Genomic DNA, 21,975 nt, shown 5'->3' with positions numbered 1-21,975 from the left:
ATCTAGACTAAATTGAGAAGGAGACATGGACAGATTTAGTGATTCAATCTGCAGAAGTAAATGACATAATTGAGGTTGGGGATATTTACTGGAACATGGATTTGAGGAGACCTTTAATTCTCTATGGTAAGTTTGTCAGTTTATAAGATGTAGTTTACAAAAGCATTTCCTAAATTTCTGTATCCTTTTTATGAAGGCATTCTGGGCATGAGAAATGAGGCCGATCAAACTATGATACAATGGCATGGCGAAGGACAGATCATCCTTTAGAGGCGAAGCTTCCCTGTGGATTTTAGCCTATACCCATGCTGCTCTTGACTCAGAGACCAGGATGCAATCTTCCCCCTCCCACATGCCCATTTCCTCACCCCCCACCTTTGTAGTCCATCAGGTGGCCTCTGGACAGAATTCTTAGAAAATCTTGCTTGACATTATTGTTTTCTAGGTCTCCTGTTAAATGTAAAAATAACCTGTCATTTGTCTAATTCTATATACTCTTTCACCTACTTTATGCTTTCTCATACTTCATGTTTTGTTTCCTCTTCCCTAAACCAAACTCCCCATACTCCACTCCCTCTCAAACCTTTCCACTGTGCTTTTGGAAACCTATGTCTTTTTTTTTAGATTTTATTCATTTTTAGAGAAAAAGGAGAGAGTGTGAGAGAGAGAAGGGGGAGGAGCGGGAAGCATCAACTCCCGTATGGACCTTGATCAGGCATGCCAGGGGTTTCGAACTGGCAACCTCAGTGTTCCAGGTTGGAAACCTATGTCTTAATAAAAGGAATTATGTCTTCACTTCTTCAGTAGATGTTCCCTTTACCTTCTTGCTTTACTGAAGCATGGCTCTCATTTAAGACCTCCGCTTTTCCTAAAGTGCTTTCAAATAACAATAATTCTTACTGGCCCATGTGATGTTTTATGATTGGGAGATGAAATCAGTGCCTTCTCACTTTGTTCCTTTTAGACTATTAGTGCTCCATGCTTATGTAGTCACCCCTACGTACACTTTTTAAAAAATTTTTTATGTCTGTTGGGTTTTAAATATCTTCTCCCAATTTCTTCACTACTGTCTCCTGCTAGTTTAACCACTCTTATTGTTTTTGTTTGTTTGTTTGTTTTTATTCAATGAGAGAAGGGGAGGCAGAGACAGACTCCCACATGCACCCCGACTGGGATCCACCCGGCAAGCCCACCAGGAGGTGATGCTCTGCCCATCTGGGTTATTGCTCTGTTGCTTAGCAACCAGACTTTTCATAGCACCTGAGGTGCAATCCTCAGTCCTCAGTGCTGGGGACAACTAGGTTTAATTGAGCCATCGCTGCAGGAGGGGAAGAGAGAGAGAGAGAGAGAGATTGAAGAGAGAGGGGGAGAGGGTAAAGCAGATGGGTACTTTTCCGCTTGCCAATTTCAAAGTCTTGCTCTTAACCCACTTCAATTTCCACGTGGATGACCTTTCTTATACATTGGCCTTTCTTGTTCTTAAAACTTTCATTTCTAATGGTCCTTAATATCACACCCACTTTTGATACCCACTCATGGCTATATCACGGCCCTTATCTTCACCTGCAGCTACTCAAACTCTGAAATACTAAAATCATTCATCTTAATTTCCCACGACAACTTCCTTTGCTTGCATATTGCTAAGGTCGCTCAAGAGCAGCACATGTAACACTGAGCTTGTGATCTTCCTTACCAAGTCTACATCTCTTCTCCTGAGGTTTCAGCTTCTTTTTTTTTTTTTTTTTTTGACAGAGACATAGAGAGTCAGAGAGAGGGACAGCTAGGGATAGATAGACTGGAAGGGAGAGAGATGAAAAGTATCAATTCTTCATTGCAGCACCTTAGTTGTTCAATGATTACTTTCTCAAATATACCTTCACCGGGGGCCTACAGCAGAGTGAGTGACCCTTGCTCAAGCCAGAGACCTTGGGCTCAAGCCAGTGACCTTGGGCATCAAGCTAGTGACCTTTGGGCTCAAGCCAGTGACCATGGGGTCATGTCTATGATCCCATGCTTAAGCCAGTGACCCCGCGCTCAAGCTGGATGAGCCCACACTGAAGCCAGTGACCTCAGGGTTTCGAACCTGGGTCCTCGGCATCCCAGTCCAATGCTGTATTCACTGCTCCAGAGCCTGATCAGGTACATTTCACATTCTTAATAAACTCCATTCTTTACCAAGTTGCAAAGCTAGAAACTTGGAATTTGTCCTTGATTTCTTCTTCCTCATCATCTGCTTCTCTTCACCTAATATTGTCAATTCTGTCTTCTAAATATTTCTTGACTCCATCTACTTCTCCCTGTTGCCATTTTCTTTCCAGATGCAGACTTGGAGTTTTGCTGCAGCCTCCTAAGGAAACTTCCTGTATCTTGGCCTGCCCCTCTCTAGTCCGTTCTTCACCCTGACCACACAGAGTTAGTCTAAATACAAACTGATTGTGTCCTTCTCCTGTTAATGTTCTATTCTCTGGATCCAGCGTAAGTCCCTGAACACAGACTAGAGGCTCTACATATCTGGTTCTGTTGACCTCCCTAGCCTTAGTTCTTGTCTCTTTCCTTTCGAACCCTGTGATAGTCATGTTTAGTTCATTTCTGTTCTTGGAATATGCCATTGATTTATTTAACTCTGGGTCTTTGAGGATGTTCTCTCTGCCTCAATTTTTTCCCTTTTCTCTAAGCTCGGTGGACTCCTACTTATCCTTCAGGCCTTAGCTTCCTCTAGAAAGCTTACTATAATCCCTTTAATTTTGGACAGGTGCTTCTTCTCTGTGTTTGGTATCCTGAATTTTCTCTATTGAAGTACTTACCAAATTGTATTATAAAACTTACTTACTGTATTACCCATAAGACTGTAAGGTTTGGGAGGTGAGGGCAGAAGTGTGTCAACAGCATCTAGAACATTTGCTTACCCCTAGTAAGTGCTCAGTATATCATGATAAATGAATAAAGGAAGAAAGGATACAGTTTCCTTTTGAGAACAGGAGGTAAAGTTAGATGAGATCTCATTACATGGAACTAGCTTTAACATAGCATGACAATTTTTTTTTTTTTTTTTGCAGAGACAGAGTCAGAAAGAGGGACAGATAGGGACAGACAGACAGGAAGAGAGATGAGAAACATCAGTTCTTCGTTGCGGCTCCTCAGCTGCTCATTGATTGATCTCTCACATGTGCCTTGACCGGGGGGCCACAGCAGACCGAGTGACTCCCCGATCGAACCAGCAACCTTGGGCTCGAGCTGGTGAGCCCCACTCAAACCAGATGAGCCCGCACTCAACCTAGTGACCTCAGGGTCTCGAATCTGGTCCTCCACATCCCAGACCGATGCTCCATCCACTGTGCCACCACCTGATCAGGCGACAACTTTTTTTTTAGTGTGTAAATTGATTTCAGTGGGGAAGAAAACAAAGGCAAGAAGACTTAATAGGAGCTTGTAGTACTCTGTAATCATGTCCAAAATCCTGAAATTGAATTAAGGCACTTATACTAGAAACAATGATTAATATGAAAGATGTGTTGGAAGAAGCCATAGCAGATTTTGACCACTGGAATGTTAGATGAAAGGCTCCATGGAAAGTGTTTTGCTTGACCGGGTGATGGCACAATGGCACAGTAGATACAGCGTTGGCTGAGGACACAGAGGACCCAGGTTTGAAACCCTGAGGTTGTTGGCTTGAGCATGGGCTCACCAGCTTGAGTGTGGGGTCGCCAGCTTGAGCATGAAACCAGAGACATGACCACATGGTTGCTGGCTTGAGCCCAAGGTCGCTGGCTAGAGTCCAAGGTCACTGGCTTGAGTTAAGGGCTCACTGGCTCACCTGGAACCCCCCAATCAAGGCATATATGAGAAAGCAATCAATGAACAACTAAGGTACTGCAGTGAAGAATTGATGCTTCTCATTTCTTTCCCTTCCTGTCTGTCCGTCCCTCTCTCTCTCTCTCTCTCTCTCTCTGTTTCTCTCACTCTCTCTTTCTCACTAAAAAAAAAAAGTGATTACAGCATTTTGATATAGGTGTTGCCAGTGATGAAATTAGGAAAGTTTGGATAATATGTTTTATAAGGAAGAAAGTTCAGAATTTCTAGCAGTTTTATATTTATGTATTAAAATCATAAGGGAAAAGATTTCCCTTATAACTATGGAAACAAGGAGTAATTTTAAAATGATTTTTACTAAAATATACTATATAGCAATTTTAGTTATAAATGCAGCTTCATAATTTCTTAAATTTTAAGGAACTCATAATGTCACCCACCAACTGTTGGCTTTTTCTTTTCTTTTCTTTTCTTTTTGAGAAGCAGACAACACTCAAACAAAATGACTTCATTTTGCTTCTGAATCATTACTTGTCCTTGATGTAAAAGTTGTGACTTTTTTATATAGATACTTTTACAAAAGTCCATTACTGAGAAAGAATAGTTGACAATATATAAAAATATTCTTAAAAATTTACTCATCACTAAAGAAAAAAAGATTCAAAGATTCATAATATGACATTTCTCCAAGTCTTTTTTTTTTATCATTTTGGCAACATGGAATTTCTTTGAAAGATCAGCATCAGAGATACAGACATAGAAGTCATTTGTCTGAAGATGATTACTGAATCTCTAAGAATTGGTGAATTTGGTAAGGGGAAAATTATAGGAGGAAAAGAGTGAAAAAGTGGACACTGAATATTTATAAACTTCACTGTCACAGTGATAATTAAGAAGTCTCATCAAAATATAATAGAAAAGAATGAAAAGAGACATGAAAGGAATATCTAAATGGTATGAAATAATATAGAAATGAAGTAGTAGGAATTGGAGACATATTACAGGGAATTAAAGAAATGGACTCATGTTCAGCTACACATCTTGAAAGGAAGAATTAGGTTACTGGTTTGAAACCCTGGGCTTGCCTGCTCAAGGCACATATGGGAGTTGATGCTTCCTGCTCCTCTTCCCCTTCTCCCTCTTTCTCTCTCTCTTTCACTCTCTCTCCTCTCGAAAATAAATAAAGGAAAAAATTAAATTTGAATGATTAAAGAGAACTTCAGTCAATTTAAAATTACTTATCTTAGCATTTAAAACTAATTCATAATCTGAAACTCAGCAACCAGTATTGATCTTCTGAAGCTCCTCAAACTAATGTCCTCAGTGTCCTCCAGCACAAACTTTGAGAACTCTGAGATTTAACTGCCTACCTCATTCTTTCCCTCATTTGAATCCTATCCAAGGGCTCAGCTTAAGCTTCACCTAATTCATATTGTCTTCCTAAAACCCTATAGTTATCTCTTCCTGTACCACGGATTTTGCTCTTAATTTGAATCTCTCTCTCTCTTTTTTTTTCTTCTATCTTTTGTTTTCCTAATGAGACTGTCAGCACTTTAAGGGCAAGATCCATGCTTCCTATTTGCTGATTAATTCTTTGAGCTCCTCCAGACTTTAGTTACATTATTAAAAATAATTTGCAGTGCATTATATCTAAGATACCGATCAGAGTTTGAGTGCTCTATATCATGAACGTTGCGTAGTGGCCATGTTAGTAAATCCTTAAAAAATACACACACAAAAAACCCCAAAAAACATTTTACTGTATCTCCTGGGAAAAATCAAAATATTCTTGGTTGGCCTGCTTAGAGTGAATTCTTGATAGTTTATAACCAAAGAGAGACCAGTGTTTTCACCAATATATGCCTATACATGTATTTTATATAATAAAAATATGTATTTTATTGAATGCATATAAATGCAGTCTTGCTAGTTTTTTGATTAATTATACTCCCTTATTTTATCAGTGCAATCTTTTTATTTTTTTTATTTTTTATTTTATTTTTTTTTTTTTTTGCATTTTTCTGAAGCTGGAAACAGGGAGAGACAGTCAGACAGACTCCCGCATGCGCCCGACCGGGATCCACCCGGCACGCCCACCAGGGGGCGATGCTCTGCCCACCAGGGGGCGATGCTCTGCCCATCCTGGGCGTCGCCATGTTGCGACCAGAGCCACTCTAGCGCCTGGGGCAGAGGCCACAGAGCCATCCCCAGCGCCCAGGCCATCTTTGCTCCAATGGAGCCTTGGCTGCGGGAGGGGAAGAGAGAGACAGAGAGGAAGGCGCGGTGGAGGGGTGGAGAAGCAAATGGGCGCTTCTCCTATGTGCCCTGGCCGGGAATCGAACCCGGGTCCTCCACACGCTAGGCCGACGCTCTACCGCTGAGCCAACCGGCCAGGGCCAATCTTTTTATTTTTAAATATACTGTTCACTTCATTGACTTGATTATGATGATGGGAGCCAGATACATAGTAGTTTCCACACATGAGCCCTAAAGGTCCGTCCAGACCCTACCACTTAATAGCAGCATGAACTCAACCATGGCCCTTAATCTCTCTGAGCGTCAGTTTCTTTATCTGTAAAATGTATAATAACAATACATGCTTTAATTGGGTTACTGAGACAGTGAAATAAATGAATCCCTATAAAGCACCAAGCACAGTGTCTAGCACTTAGTAAGTGCTAAATTTCGTCATTAGTCACTATTATAAGGTTTCTGTCTGATTTAACAATGCCACAAGAGAAAATTCTCTACAATTCTTTCATGTTAGTTTTATGGGTGGTATTTCTGTTAACTTTTAAAACCATTTTACACCCACTATTTTATGTGATATTTTGATCATAAAATAGTAGGTTCTTTTCATAGTTATATAGAATTGAGTTGGCTAACTTCCTTATGTTCTACTGTTTAAAATTTTCATAGTGACAAGACTGGTTACTATGAACAAAATATCCTTTACATGGCTTTCTTTTATTATATGATGCAAGATGTTTGTATCCCAAAATGAATTCAGAATGGCACTTTCTAAATCTTTAGGAGTCAAAGAAGAGTTACCTACCAGGTAGAGAAAAATCATGGATTTAAAAATGATAAGAAGTATTCTCCAAGAAATAATTTTAAAACAAACTTTTTGTAAATACTCTGGGATCTAGTGCACTGTTTTCTACCTATTTCTATGCCCTGACTTGACTTAAAATGGTATAAATTTATAGCCTGACCGCATTGTGTCCTAAACACCAAAGGCAAACCATATTGAGGGGATTTCATTTTAACCACAGAAAAACTGTAACAAGCCCAAAACCACACCATCAACTAAGTGGTAGATCCAGGAATAGAACTGAGAAGGCTCTGATTCCTCCTCACATGCTGGAACCACAGGGTTCTGCTGCTTTGGGACATAATGACAGATCATCAGATGCTGCTAGACCACTAGTACATGACACACTGGGGCAAACACATGAGGGTACTGTCTCAAAGCATGCAGCCTTTACCTTCTAACAGCCTGCGTGGTAACCAAAGACAAGGGAAGGAGCCGTTGCAAACACTGGTGGATTATTGACCGATATTTGTGTTTAGGTAACCAGTTGCTACCACAAAGTTTGTTTCTCTGCTAAGATTGTAAAAAAAAAAAAAAAGTAATAATTTATAAACATAGATATGTCATTATACATTCTTAATAACATTTTAGTAATTTTTAATAAAGCTAAAGAGTTTCCTAGAATGGCATCACATATTTAAGGAACATAACATTTGTTCCTTTCAGAAACTGACCTTGCTCCTCCATTGTGCTTTAAAATGTTTGTTTCTTTTGCCTTTAGTTGATTTCCATGGTACTGAAATGGTTGGTTTGAAGGATTTGTTCTGCTATTTTTTTTGCTTTTTGAGGAAAAATTTGCCAACCTCCCTGCTTAGTCAAGCTAAAAGTAGCCTTATCTTTTGTAGCTATTTTATATAGGTAAAAACTTGATTTTACTTGTATTTTACTGGCTTATTTGATCACATACCTTCTTTATTCCTGAAATACATCCTTTATAAGTTTCTTTAGTAAAAGTCCCTTGGCACTTATTTATCTAAAGATGTATTTGTTCCACCCTTACTCTCGAAGAATAGCTTTGCCAAATATACTTTCTAGCATAACAGTTATTTTCTCTTAATGAAATTACTTCACTGTTCATGGCTTCTATTGTTGCTATTAAATAATAAAAATATCTGGTAATCATAGAGTACTCATGTGCCATTGTCAATACACTGAGCAGTTACATGTATCACTTTATTTAATCCTGACAACAAATTTATTATAAGATACCATTATTATTCTCATTTCTCTTAATGGAGAAACAGAGACACAAAACAGTTAAGGATACAGAATAAGTAAGGAGGACAGGATTTCACCCCAGGAGCTCTGACTCTAGAACCTATGTTTTTAAATAATTACTATAGCCAAGCAAATTCTTTTTTTTGTATTTTTCTGAAGTTGGAAACGGGGAGGCAGTCAGACAGACTCCTGCATGCGCCCAACCGGGATCCACCCGGCATGCCCACCAGGGGCCAAGCAAATTCTTAAAAAGAATAAGAGCCCTGGCCACATAGCTCAGTTGGTTAGAGCATCGTCCTGAAGCACAGAGGTTGCAGGTTCACTCCTTGGTCAGAGCACACACAGGAACAGATTGATTCTGTTTCTCCCTCTTTCTCACTCTCTCTCTCTCTCTCTCTTTCTCTTTCTCTCCCTCCCTCCATTCCTCTCTCACTAAAATCAATCAATAATTAAAAAAAATGAGCAATAATAATATTATAATAACTATGTATGGTGCCAGGTGGGTACTTGAAATATTGAGAGACCACTTTGTAAAGTATATGATTGTCTGACCATTAGAGTATACACCTCAAACTTATACAAAATAATATTTAAAAATAAATATAAAAAATAAAGTGAGACATAAATAACGTTACTAAATTTTAGAGTTATTTAAAAACCATAGTAATTATAGCAGGAAGGCATTATTTCTGGATAGAGAGATTAGGAGCCGAATCATCACTATTAGACTATCATTACCCAGCATTTTCAACATGCTGTGCCTATTTTTTCATCTCTAAGATGAGAATAATAATACTACCTGCCTCATAGTGTGGTTGTGAAGAATAAGCGACTACACACACACACACACACACACACACACACCTAAAAGTGAAAAAAGATTTCTTGTCACTAGCAGTAGTAGAATAAAAGAGAAGAGCACAGAAACTAACTATACTGTACATTAGAATATAGTGTCTAGTTATAGATGATGAGGGAAAGGATGGACTGTTAAATAATTGCTATTGGCGTAGTTGGGTGAAATATATAGAAAACAGAAACTTTGAACTATCTTTTGAAAAATTGTACATCCAAATAGTAAAAAAAATAATGCTAAACAGATTAATTATTCTATAAATCCATGATATAATTAGGAGAACGTTTTGATTAATAGTTAAAATGTATGTGAAGAAGACTGGAATAAGCTTACCACCAAAGGTAGAAATTATATATAAACAAAAAGATCTGACCACATAAAAAAATTAAATTTCTTTTGTAAAAACAAACAGGAATAGACCCTGGCTGGTTAGTGCAGAGGTGGAGCATCAGCCTGATGTGTGGAAGTCCCAGGTTCAATTCCCAGTCAGGGAACACAGGAGAAGCTACTATCTGCTTCTCTACCCCTTCCCCTCCCTTTTTTCTCTTTTTCTCTCTCTTTCCCTCCTGCAGCCATGGCTCAAATGATCGGGTTGGCCCAAGGTGCTGGGGATGGCTCCATGGCCTTGCCTCAGACACTAGAGTAGCTTGGTTGCCGAGCAATGGAGCAGCGAGGCCCCAGATGGGCAGAACATCAGCCCCAGACGGGGGTTGCCGGGTGGATACAGGATTGGGGTGCATATAGGAGTCTGTCCACCTCCCTGCCTCTCACTTGATAAAAACAAACAAAAACCAAAACAAAAAAGGAATACTGTAAATGATTAATGGCACAGTATACTAGAGTAGGGAAACATTTTATAACATATAATGGAAAGTTAATATTCTTAATTTGTAAAGAGCTTTATGAAATAATGAAGAAAAGGACTGTAAGAATAGAAATGAAACTAATACCACATAATCTTCCAGGAGGAATTAGAGATGACCAATATATATGGGAAAATGTGCTAAGCTTTACTAATAATAAAAATATGTAAAAATTTAAATACCAGTTTTTACCTATGAATTTTATGTGATTAAAAAAGATAGTTCATCAAAGACAAATATAATAATATGTTAACAACCACAATGATAGGAAAATGCCTAATTCTAAAGTATTTTGTTGAATCAGAAGAAAGAGACTTCATCTGCATTGTGGTAACAAGATGTGGTGGTTTGAGATGGTCTTTGAATTATATGCATAATAGTGAGAAGAAATGAAAAATGAGGGAAGGTTTATTGTTCTCTCTTTTGAGAGGATTGTTAAAGAGGAGAGGGAGAAAGATAAAGAACCATAATTTTGGTGGGGTTTTTTTGTGTGTGTTTTTTTATAAGGACAGAGAGAGAGTCAGAGAGAGGGATAGATAGGGACAGACAGACAGGAAGAGAGAGAGAGGAGAAGCATCAATCATCAGTTTTTCGTTGCGACACCTTAGTTGTTCATTGATTGCTTTCTTATATGTGCCTTGACCGTGGGCCTTCTGCAGACTGAGTAACCTCTTGCTCGAGCCAGTGACCTTGGGTCCAAGCTGGTGGGCTTTGCTCAAACCCGATGAGCCCGCACTCTAGCTGGTGACCTCGGGGTCTTGAACCTGGGTCCTCTGCATCCCAGTCCGATGCTCTAGCCACTGCACCACCACCTGGTCAGGCTAGTTTTGGTTTTATTATGGTTAAACAATGTAGTTTTAAAATCAGGAAATCCTAAGAATCCTTGGAGACCAAAAGAGATAAATGGAGGAAAAATTGAAGCTGTTAATGTAGAGAAGTAAAGTTGAGGCAATCAAGTCTATTGAAAGATTAGAAATAAGGAAGTAAGAATACTTCTCAGAGGTAAAGAGAGGAAAAGAAGTAAAAGTACAAAGATTTTTTAATGTGGAAGAGAGATGGGAAAGCTAAGCCTGTTCTCTCTGGACACGGTGAAGTTTGGTGAGGTAGTGACTGGTAAGAGATTGAGTGCTTGTGGGATAAGGAGAATGAAAGAAAGGTTTGTAAAAGTTGTTTTAGAATCATGTTGTGGACCAATAAGCAATGAAAACAAATATTGCAAGACTTGGTTAAGGCTCTCGCTGAGACTCAATAGCATGGACTCAGGTGCTAAGTGGAGTGAGGGAGTTATTGAGAGTAAGGGAGAGCGAGGGGACAGAGGAGTCTAGGGGAGCAGCCCTGCTGAAATTACTGTCTTTGGCAATCAGAGGTGAAGCAAGACAGAATGGATTAGGAGGAAAGGAAGGACCAGAATGAAGATATTATGTGCTGGAGAAAGAGTCAGTGATATATAAGACAGGCTTGGAACAGAGAGAAGATATTTCAGAATTTAAGATCTTGGCCATAGGACTTTTAGACCATTTGCTTCTTTCTCTTAATTTATATTTTATTAGCCACTCTTTGCTCATATGAAAATCTTCCAATTATTTTTATTTGTACCAAAATATTTTTTTTTACCATGAGAGTATTGTTTTTTTAATTATATAAGCTTCAGGTGTTCACACTGAATTTGACATCTGTATACATTACGAAGTGATCACCTCCAAAAGTGTAGTGACCGTTGATCATCGTGCACTGGTCACCCATCACCCCTTTCACCCACACCCCAAACCCTGCTCTGGTAACCGCCTGGCTGTTCTCTGTATCTATGAGTTTGTTTTTGTCTTATTTTTAAGCTTCTACATATGAGTGAAATTATATGCTATTTGTCTTTCTCCTTATGACTTATTTCACTTAGCAACTTAGCATTATATCCTCAAGGTACATCCATGTTGTCACGAATAGCAAGAGTTCATTCTTTTTTATGGCTGAATAGTATACATATATATATTTTTTTTTTTCTCTCTCTCTCTCTCCTCCCTCCCTCTCTCTCTCTTTCTTTCTCTTTCTTTCTTTTTTTCTTCTTTCTTTCTTTCTTTCTTTCTTTCTTTCTTTCTTTCTCTTTCTTTCTCTCTCTCCCTTCCTTCCTTCCTTCCTTCCTTCCTTCCTTCCTTCCTTCCTTCCTTCCTTCCTTCCTTCCTTCCTTCCTCTCTTTCTTCTTTCTTCTTTCTATACACACACACACCACCATTCATCCAATGATGGACATTCAGGTTGTTTTGTTTCTCTCTCTTGACTATTATAAATAATGCTGCAATGAATATAAGGGTGCATATATCTTTTTGAATTAGTGCTTTTGTATTCTTCAGATACTCAGCAGTGGAATAACTGAATCATATGGTTGTATAATATATATTCTTATTATTTTGAGGAATCATCATACCATTTTACTTAGGAGCCAACTAATTTACAATCCCACTGACAGTATATAAGGCTTCCCTTTTCTCCACATTTTCTCTAACTTGTTATTTCTCGTCTTTTTGATAATAGCCATTCTAACACATCTGAGGTGATAACTCGTGGTTTTGATTTGCATTCCCCTAATAATTAGTGATGTTGAATATCTTTTCATGTGCCTGTTGACCATCTGGAAAATACTTTTTTAAGACCTAATGGACTACTGTAGAAAATTTTCTGAGCAAATAATTAATATTACCAAAAAGACTTTGACAGACATAAAGAAAAGGAAATGAAAGTGGAATGTATAAGGAAAAAAATTTTTTTAAGCTAATGGAAAAAATAATTTTATAACAGTTTGTTTTCTTAGACAAATGTAGAAAATAAATATTTTTAAATAAGGGGCAGCTAAGTATGAAGAAAAATTATAAGAATAATCATGATTGGCCCTGGCCGGTTGGCTCAGTGGTAGAGCGTTGGCCTGGCGTGCAGAAGTCCCGGGTTTGATTCCCGGCCAGGGCACACAGGAGAGGTGCCCATCTGCTTCTCCACCCCTCCCCCTCTCCTTCCTCTCTGTCTCTCTCTTCCCCTCCCTTAGCTGAGGCTCCATTGGAGCAAGGATGGCCCTGGCGCTGGGGATGGCTCCTTGGCCTCTGCCCCAGGCGCTAGAGTGGCTCTGGTCGCGACAGAGCGACACCCCGGAGGGACAGAGCGTCGCCCCCTGGTGGGCGTGCCAGGTGGATCCCGGTCGGGTGTATGCGGGAATCTGTCTGATTGTCTATCCCCGTTTCTAGCTTCAGAAAAATACAAAAAAAAAAAATAATAATAATAATCATGATTTATATTTGGAAATTTATTTCTGCATTTGAGATTTCAACCAAAAGAGAAAAAAATGTTAGCGTCTTATAATATTAGAGTTTTTTAAAAACTTGTTTGACTAGGCTAACATTTTTACTTTTATTGATAAAAACTATTGATATTGAAAACTTCGGTAACCTATTTCATGCCTACTCTTTAAAAAATATGAAAAGAACAGCTTTTGTTTCTTGCTAGATAGAGAAATTCTACCTATCTCCCCTCCCCAGTTTACCAGTTGCCCAAGACTTTCTTTATATATGAAATTATACGTTGAGATTAAATGATAAAATATTTATAAATTATATTAATTCAACAAGTATTTCTTGAGTACTAATTAGGTACTGTGGGAATATAGTGAGTTCAGTTTGGACTTTTCAGTTTGAGGTATATTCAGATAAAATAATCCAGCTGGCCACGGGGTAGATGAGTCTGGAGTTCACAGGAGTAGACTAGAAATACATATTTGGGAGTCAATGTTTTGATGAAAGGCATGAGTCCGATTGCAAGTCTACCAGGACACACACACACACACACACAGTTGAAAAAGGATAGAATCATGGGAAGCACCAGCGTTTCAAGTGGTAAAGATTCCACAAAGGAAAAATAGAAATGATCAGAGGGTTGGGAGAAGGCACAGAAAAATATGATATCACAGGATAGAGAATAGTTTCAAAAAATAATAATAATAATAATAAAGTCACCATGCTGCAAAGAGCACCAATAAGTTAAGAATTGAGAGTGTTCACTGGATTTTTAGTCCAGAAATATTTTAACTTTAGAACAGAAATTCTGATAAAGTCAGGGCAAAGGTAAACTGTAGGGATTCAGAATTAAATAAGAGGAAGACTATAAGCTACAATTTCAAGTGCATTAAATGGTGTGAAAACATGGGACCAGGAGAGAACTTTTTCTCTTTAATGAGGAATTTGAACTAAATAATCATATAAGAGGAACAAACTTGTCCAGGCCCTGGCTGGTTGGCTTAGCGGTAGAGCGTCAGCCCAGTGTGTGGAAGTCCCGGGTTCGATTCCTGGCCAGGGCACACAGGAGAAGCGCCCATCTGCTTCTCTACCCTCCCCCTTCTCCTTCCTCTCTATCTCTCTCTTCCCGTCTCGCAGCCAAGGCTCCATTGGAGCAAAGTTGGCCTGGGCACTGAGGATAGCTCCATGGCCTCCGCCTCAATGGAACAATGCCCCAGATGAGCAGAGCATCACCCCCTTGTGAGCATGCTGGATGGATCCTGGTCGGGTGCATGCGGGAGTCTGACTGCCTCCCTGCTTCTAACTTTGGAAAAATACAAAAAAAAAAAAAAAAAAAAAAAAAAAAGGAATAAAGTTGTCCAAAGAAGGAGTTCTAAAATGGGAGAGAACACTAACTGAGGGAGGAAGTCATCAGAATGTGGGTAGCAGCAGTAAGTTACCTTGAACCAGGAAGAGAACACATAGTCCACTGATGCCTGAAGAATTGAGCTAAAGATAGAAATGGGGAAGTAGTTGAGGGAAATCATCGATTATGCCCTTACTATTCCAGGAATTAGAGGACAAGTGAGGAGGGGGCAAGATTTAAAAGTATGGGGGATGATTAAGAATTGCCATTAGATGTAATAGAAGTGGAAGCTGATCAAGGACAAATAAAAAGAATCACAAAAAAGTGTGGCCAAGAGAGCCCAGCTAGGATTGGACACCATAAATCTGTAGTAGCCAGGATATTCATGGCTAAGATGGCTTTCTCTGGCAACTCTCAGGTACTTAGGCTGTCAATAATTTTAATTTCTCTTGCCTTGGATGGATAGGGGGATGGGTGATCATATGAATAAAGGGTCAGACAAGTAAGTTAAATTCATCCTGTATACCTTATTTCCCTGTGTATAAGATGCTCCCATGTATAAGCCACATCTTAATCTGGGGGCCCAAAATTTGAAAAAAAAATGTATTACATCAAGTTATTGAACTCGTTTTATTCATTATAAAATTTACACAACTCTTCATCACTGTCAAAAGTCCTATCCATTAGCTTGTCTTCATCTGTGTCTGATGATGAATCACTGTCTTCAACAATGAGCGCAAAATACAAGTGCGAAAAAGCTGGAATTGCAAGTAAAAGAATCTACAACCACTGTATAAGATGCACCCAGTTTTTAGACCCCATATTTTTCCAAAAAAGGTGTGTTTTATACATGAGAAAATAACAGTACTTCAAAGCTCAAAGCCTTTCAGTGTTTGGCCATGAATAGAAAATAAAAACCAGCATTCTAGGCTAGAATTGTAAGTTCTCCAACCTAAGGTTTGACCCTGTTTTTACCACACCCTTATATGCCTCACCACATTATAGCCAAATAGGACTTCTTGACATTTTTTGAACAACTTTTTTGTTTCCCAACTTTCACCTCAATTTTTTGGCTTCTGCTACTTACTCTGTTTGTAAAACCCTACATCTCAACTTTTAAAATCATAACTACTCATTAAAACTTGGTTCATTTGTTACATGGTCTGTGACCTCACCCAGAGTGATATCTGTCCTTTTATCATCTATAATTCCTTTGTGTACAACTATTACATTACTTTTCTTATACCTTCATTTATTTCAAAATATTTCAATTTTTACTAAATTCTAATTTTCCTGATGATAGGGACTATATTTTTATTACCTTTGTATTAGTTCATCATACCAACATAATGCTTTTTCTCTAGTAAGCATTACTAAATATTTGCTGAATCATCATTGTATTATATATTTATAGTAAGTACCAAGATAGGACCTTTAAAAAATGTTTTGCTTTTTTTACAGGCTACTTTTAAATAAGTTTTATTTTTAAATGTTATTTCATTAACTTCTTCTAACATGAATGTTTTGTCTCATAGGTATGGCATGAATTGCCTTATTCAGTTTGAAGATTTTGCCAATATAAATGCATTTCGTCTCCTGAACAAGTATCGAAACCAGTATTGCACATTCAATGATGATATTCAAGGTAATAAAGTTTTCACTGCATATGTATCAAGAACAGTATGTCCTGATGGTTGCCAGAGGGGAGAGCGTTTAGGGGATTCATGAACAAGTTAAAGGGAGTAAGAGGCACAAACTCCAAGTTATAAAATAAAATAAATAAGCCACATAAAGCACGGCACAGGGAATGTAGTCAGTAATATAACCACTTTCTGTGGTGACAGAGATGGTTACGAGAGTTATCATGGTAGTCACACTGTAAAATATATAAGGTAGAATTATTATATTGTAACACCTAAAGCTAATATATTATAATATTGTATGCCAATTATACTTTAATAAATTTTTTTTAAAGAATAACGTGTTTACTAAAATTAGTTTATAATTTTATAATGATTCAATAAATATTTAAATATATAAATATATATACTAGATATCTATTAAATGGCCAGCATTTATGTTTGATTTCATACATTATTTCTGATTTACTTTCATATCTTTTAGCTCCCTGAAATCTGATAAAGTCCTCAGTGATTACAGCTAACCAGAAAATGAAATGTATGAAAAGATATTGTTTATTGTTTAAAAATAAGAATGCATATATTTTTCTCTTTAGCCTTTATCTCAGTCAGCCACTATTTCTAAGCTTCACCTCAACAAAAGCTGCCTTTATAAAAAGTGTACCACTTTTTACTATTTGTCTTTGATAGATTGTTGATTCTTGGCTGCCTGCTTTTGTCTGTGTTACCCTTTTATCTCCCCCCTCTCTTTAAGCCCTTTGTTTCAACCCTCTCTAGATCCATACCTATCCAGCCTCCCCACCCCAAATCCAAAACCTTGCAAAGACGATCTTACTGGTTCTGTTCCATTAAGGGCAGGAAGAGGACAAACACCAGCAGAGGTCCTAAGTAGGAAGGCCATAATGAGTGTGAACAATATGAAAGGAGATGACCACCTGGTATCCATTTTACTAATTCCAGGGGACATTTTCCAGTGTTTACCTTACTTGAATTCTCAGCAGCACTAACACTGCTGACCTCATTCTCTTTCCTAAAATTCTCTTCTATTCGCTTCCATACACAGTACTCTGCTGACACTCTTTCAGTCTCTTTGGATTTCAACTTATTTTTTCAGGCTCATCCTTTTCTCACTATTAAATGACAGAATACTTGAATACTAAGTTCCGGGCACTTTTCTCTTTGTTCTATTATATCTTCTTAGGTATGTATTCCATTAGCAGTTTTAAATTTCTAGCCCTGGTATCTTTGAATTCCTCATCTGTGTACCCATCTGGTTATTAAAGTCTCCTCCTGGACATCTCACAGTTATCTCATAGTCAGCCTTCCCAAAATCAAATCTTATTTCCCTACCAAACCCAGTCTTCTTCCAGTGTTCTCTTTCTCAGGGAATTCATGACCTCTCTCTCTCTCTCTACACCTCTCCCTGCCAAATACAATTTATCACCAGATCCTCCTGACTTTCTGTGAGAAAACCCTGTCTCTCTCATAGATTTCTCTCCATTACCTTAATGTAAGTTACTGTCATCTCTCCTAAACAATGGGCTTTTTCCTAAGAAATCTTTCTACACTTACTTTTGCTTTTACCACTGATGTGTTGGGTGCATTGATTCTCTATATTTGCCATGTATGGAACTAGGGGCTGAGAATTTAGTGGTGGACGAGCCAAAGTTTGCTTTTGCTATGACTATCTAGTCATATCATTTTTCCCTTAGAATACTTTAATTTCACTTAGGATAAAGATAAAAACCATGAGTGTGGCTCAGAATGCATGGTCTGATCACTACCTCCCTCTTCAGCCTCATTAGTCTTGCCATTGCAGCCATGATATCCTTTTTCAGATCCAGAGATGAGACAGGCTTCTTCCTGTTGAAGAATGTGTACAAATGCTGATCCCTCTTCCAACCATACTGTTCTCCCCCTTCTTTAAATCTTATCTAAATCATAATATTCCTCAGAAAAATCTTACGGATCACTGTGTCTAAGTGAAATCCACCTATTATGGGCTATCATAACACTATTCATTTTTCCCTTGTGGCAGTTAACAGCAGTTTTATATATTTATAGAATTTAAACATTTTAAAAATATTTTTAAAATTTATTCATTTTAGAGAGGGGAAAAAAACAGCAAGGGGTGGGGGAGGGTAGAAGCATCAACTCCCATATGTGTCTTGACCAGGCCAACCCAGGATTTTGAATCGGTGACATCACCGTCCAAGGTTGACACTTTATCTACTGCGCCACCACAGGTCAGGCTATTTATGGTATTTAAAAAATTAATATCTCCCTCTTCACTAAATTTTAAGCTCCACAAAGGGCAAGGAACATGCCTGTTTTGATCATCACTGTATCCCTTGTCATTAACACAGTGCCTAGCCCATAGAAGGTACATAATGCTAATGGAATGAATGAATGTGGTACGTCCAAAGCAGGGGCTGGCAAACTACAGCCTGTGGGCCAAATCCAGCCCACTGTCTGTTTTTGTAAAGATTTGTTACAACACAGCCAAGCCCGTTTGTGTAAATGTGATTGCTTTAGTGCTGTAACAACAGTTAGGTCTGGAACAGTTACCATATGACCCCAAACCCTAAAATATTTATTATCTTGCCATTTACAGAAGAGTTTGCCAATCTCTAATCTAAAGGATTGAGTTTAAAAAGGATTGAGAGTTGAAGTAGGAGTTTGGTTGGCTAAGGTAGGTTTGCATTTTGTAGAGATCACTCACATTGTTTTCAATGTAGAGAACAGACTGAGTGGGAGCAGATTTAAAGGATGTTGCTAAAATTCAAATGCATGATGGTGCCTTGTTCTGGGAAAATGCCAGTGAAGATAGAAATAGACAGATGCTTGATTGTTGATGATGAAGTTGAGAAAAAAGTCAAGGATGGAGCCTAGGTTTTGCCTTGAAGAATTGGTAGAATGGCAGATCAGTAACTGAGGAAGGAAAAACTGAGAAACATTACAACGAATAGATGTTAAAATCTTGGACTCTGAAGTCAGACTTGATTTGCTTTGCTCCTTACTTGCTGCAGACTTTGACAAGTTTACTTAACCTCTCTGACTTTCAGTTTAGTTGTGTTTTTTTTTTAATCTGTGGCAGAGTGTTAGATAATAGCTTCCATTTTTTTCTTTGAAACAAGGGTAGGGTCAGAAGTTTGATGAGAATAAAGGAGGTCTGGAAACTGCTACAGAGAACTAGAGAGCCAAGGACTGAAATACAAAAGGATTCAGTAATCCTGGATGTCGAGGATCTAGTTGAAGTTGAATATCAGAAATACACATGACAACAGGCTGAGCAGCTTGAGCTCAAGAGTTTAGGAATAAGCAGGGCCCATATGGTCAGTTGCATGCGTCTGTGCTGGATATTCTACTGTATTTGTGCAAAGAAAGGACAAAGGGATAAGGTTAAAGTGGCCGCCATAGCACTAAACAGGGTAGGGAAGGAAGTGAAGCTTCAAGGACAGAGAGATATGGCAAAGGGGCCTAGATAGTCCCATGAGGTTAAATAATAGCTATAATGGGGGTAACTTAATAAAGAACTGGGAAGGTAGAAGATTAAGACCATGAGTGAAGCATTCTAATATAGGATTAGTTCTGAGTGATGGTAAGCATCAAGATGAAACTTAGCAGGTGGATAGCCAAAGTGGAATAAGATGAATGCCATTGAGATAGTCAAAGAAGAGTTTAAATTTAAAATGGGATGATAATGTTTCTCTCATAGAGTTTATATTGAGGAAAAAATAATTATCTGTGAAAATACCCTACCAACTGGACCATACTTTATAAATATAATTTGAATGTAAACTGTAATGAAAATGGTTAAGAGTATAAACTTAGCCCTGACCTGTGGTCATATAGTGGATAAAGCATCGACCTGGAATGCTGAGGTGACTAGTTTGAAACCCTGAGCTTGCCAGGTCAAGGCACATAGAGAAGCAACTACTATGAGTTGGTGCTTCCTGCTCTTCCCTTCTCTGCTCCTGCCTTTCTCTCTCTCTGTCCTCTAAGATCAATAAATAAAATCTTACGAAAAAAGAGAGTGTAAACTTAAAAAACTATTACTATTAAATTTCTTTAGTAAGACATAGCAAATATGTGTTTAGAAACAGTGAATCTCTTTATGTCTTTTAGTTATGACAAAGTAATTGGTCAAATCTTTTTTCCACCAAATCCTTTGTAATGTTAATTTATTGATGCCGTTTTATGGCTAAGATTCTTCCTAATTTCAACTTTGTTTTTTGTTTTGGATTGAAATTCTTTTAGAGAAGTGAATATTTGGAAAAATAAGAAAAGAAATACAGTCTGATTTTACTGTACTATAACCCTAATTTGAAGATACAGTGTATAATGGTAGAGTGACTTTGATGCTACAGACATAAACTGTGTAGATAAGTGTCTCAGAATCATTTATCAATTCACTTTGCAGTGGTCTCTAAAATAGCCAGCAGTTCACTATTGAACAAACCTATATGTCCTTTTTGAAATATTCTATATCTTTTAAATTCTGTATGTAGAAGTTAAAGACCAGTATTACATAATTTTGAATCATTATGCAGAATCAATAGATATCCAAGTTAAATTTAAGAAAAAGAATGCTAAATCCCACTCATCAAACAAAATGAACAGTTAGGAATTAGGGTCAGTATTCCTATCAACTAAGGCCAAGAATTGGCCTGGGCTGCAGCAGAATTAGTCAGGAGCAGAGGAAATCTGAGGCAGACGCCAAGCCAAGGCCAAGTATTGGATGTGGATTTTTTCTGAGGACCCAGAGCAGAGTATGCTCGCCAGTGGCTCGCCAGTGGAGGCATTCAAGAAGTTTTTCATATCCATTAATCTGCCATAAAATATAATCTGCATATATATAGCCTACCTATTTTCACATAAGAGTTTTAGAGTATTGTTGCCTTAACCATCAAGAATGATTTAGTAAAAATGGGTCTAATCTCTGACAAAAGAGAACTTTTGCTAAGTTATTAGATTTCTGACTAGAAATGACCAAACCATTTTGTGCATTTCTCTACACCAAAATAGTGTCCTTAGTGAGACATATATTTCTATTTCACCTTTTTAACCTTATGTTTTTACCATTCTGCCCACAAGTGTAATACTTTCCCCATTGTGGGCATAGAAATTGCTTTCCAATGCCAACAAAAATAATTATGTAACTATTACAGTTTTACCATGTAAATAAATGTTTTTACATTTGACCCTTTTTTAAAACAGATGTGTTAAACATTATTTTATGAAAATATTTTATTTTAAAAAACACTTAAAATTCTACTTTATTAGTGATCTAAATCTTAAATTATTAACATTTTGGTTCAAAATTTACTTAGACCTTAATGCATTCTAATTATAAATTATTTTTAACTGGGAAAAATGTGCAAGTTAAATCTATTAAGAAATTGGACATTTAATTATATAATCTGGAGACCATCAAACTTTAGCAAATTCACCAAAAGAGTAGGTCTCATCCTCTGGTCATTTTAAATCAGCTACAAAGAGAGACTTTGCATAACAGCTTCTCTGTCTCCTAGTTTGATGGCTAGGATTTTTAAAAATAAATTAAGTGTGGCCTAAGCTTATACTAAATGCTTTTGATAATTGGAAAGGTCAAAATCAGACATCATAGAACAGACATTTCACAAAAGAATGAATACCATTGGCTAAAAAACATATTTTAAAGTCTAGCCACACCACTGAGTTTTAAAAAGTGTATTAAACAGCAAACGAGAAACTGGTTTTCTCTATCAAGCTGACAAAGGTTTTTATCATCATCCCAACTGTTAATGATGTTTTTTTTTTACGAAAATGAGCACTCTCATACACTGAAGGTGGAAATGCAAGTTGGTAGCGCTCCTGGAGAGGCAATATGTGTCA

The 21,975-nt window shown here is 37.7% G+C and overlaps 1 protein-coding gene across 1 annotated transcript in view; it reads left to right on the top strand.

Moving 5' to 3' along the window:
* The window catches only part of ME1 (malic enzyme 1), a 194,634-nt gene that overhangs the window by 127,813 nt on the left and 44,846 nt on the right, over positions 1-21,975 (top strand). Inside the window, exon 7 of the mRNA XM_066254140.1 lies at positions 15,994-16,103. Coding sequence (XP_066110237.1) covers positions 15,994-16,103 — 110 coding nt within the window. The remainder of the gene's footprint in view (positions 1-15,993; positions 16,104-21,975) is intronic.

Source organism: Saccopteryx bilineata, chromosome 1 (assembly GCF_036850765.1).
Source record: "Saccopteryx bilineata isolate mSacBil1 chromosome 1, mSacBil1_pri_phased_curated, whole genome shotgun sequence".
NCBI classification, from domain to species: Eukaryota; Metazoa; Chordata; class Mammalia; order Chiroptera; family Emballonuridae; genus Saccopteryx; species Saccopteryx bilineata.
Note: the sequence above shows the minus strand (reverse complement) of the source record. Positions and strands in the feature narration are given on the sequence as shown.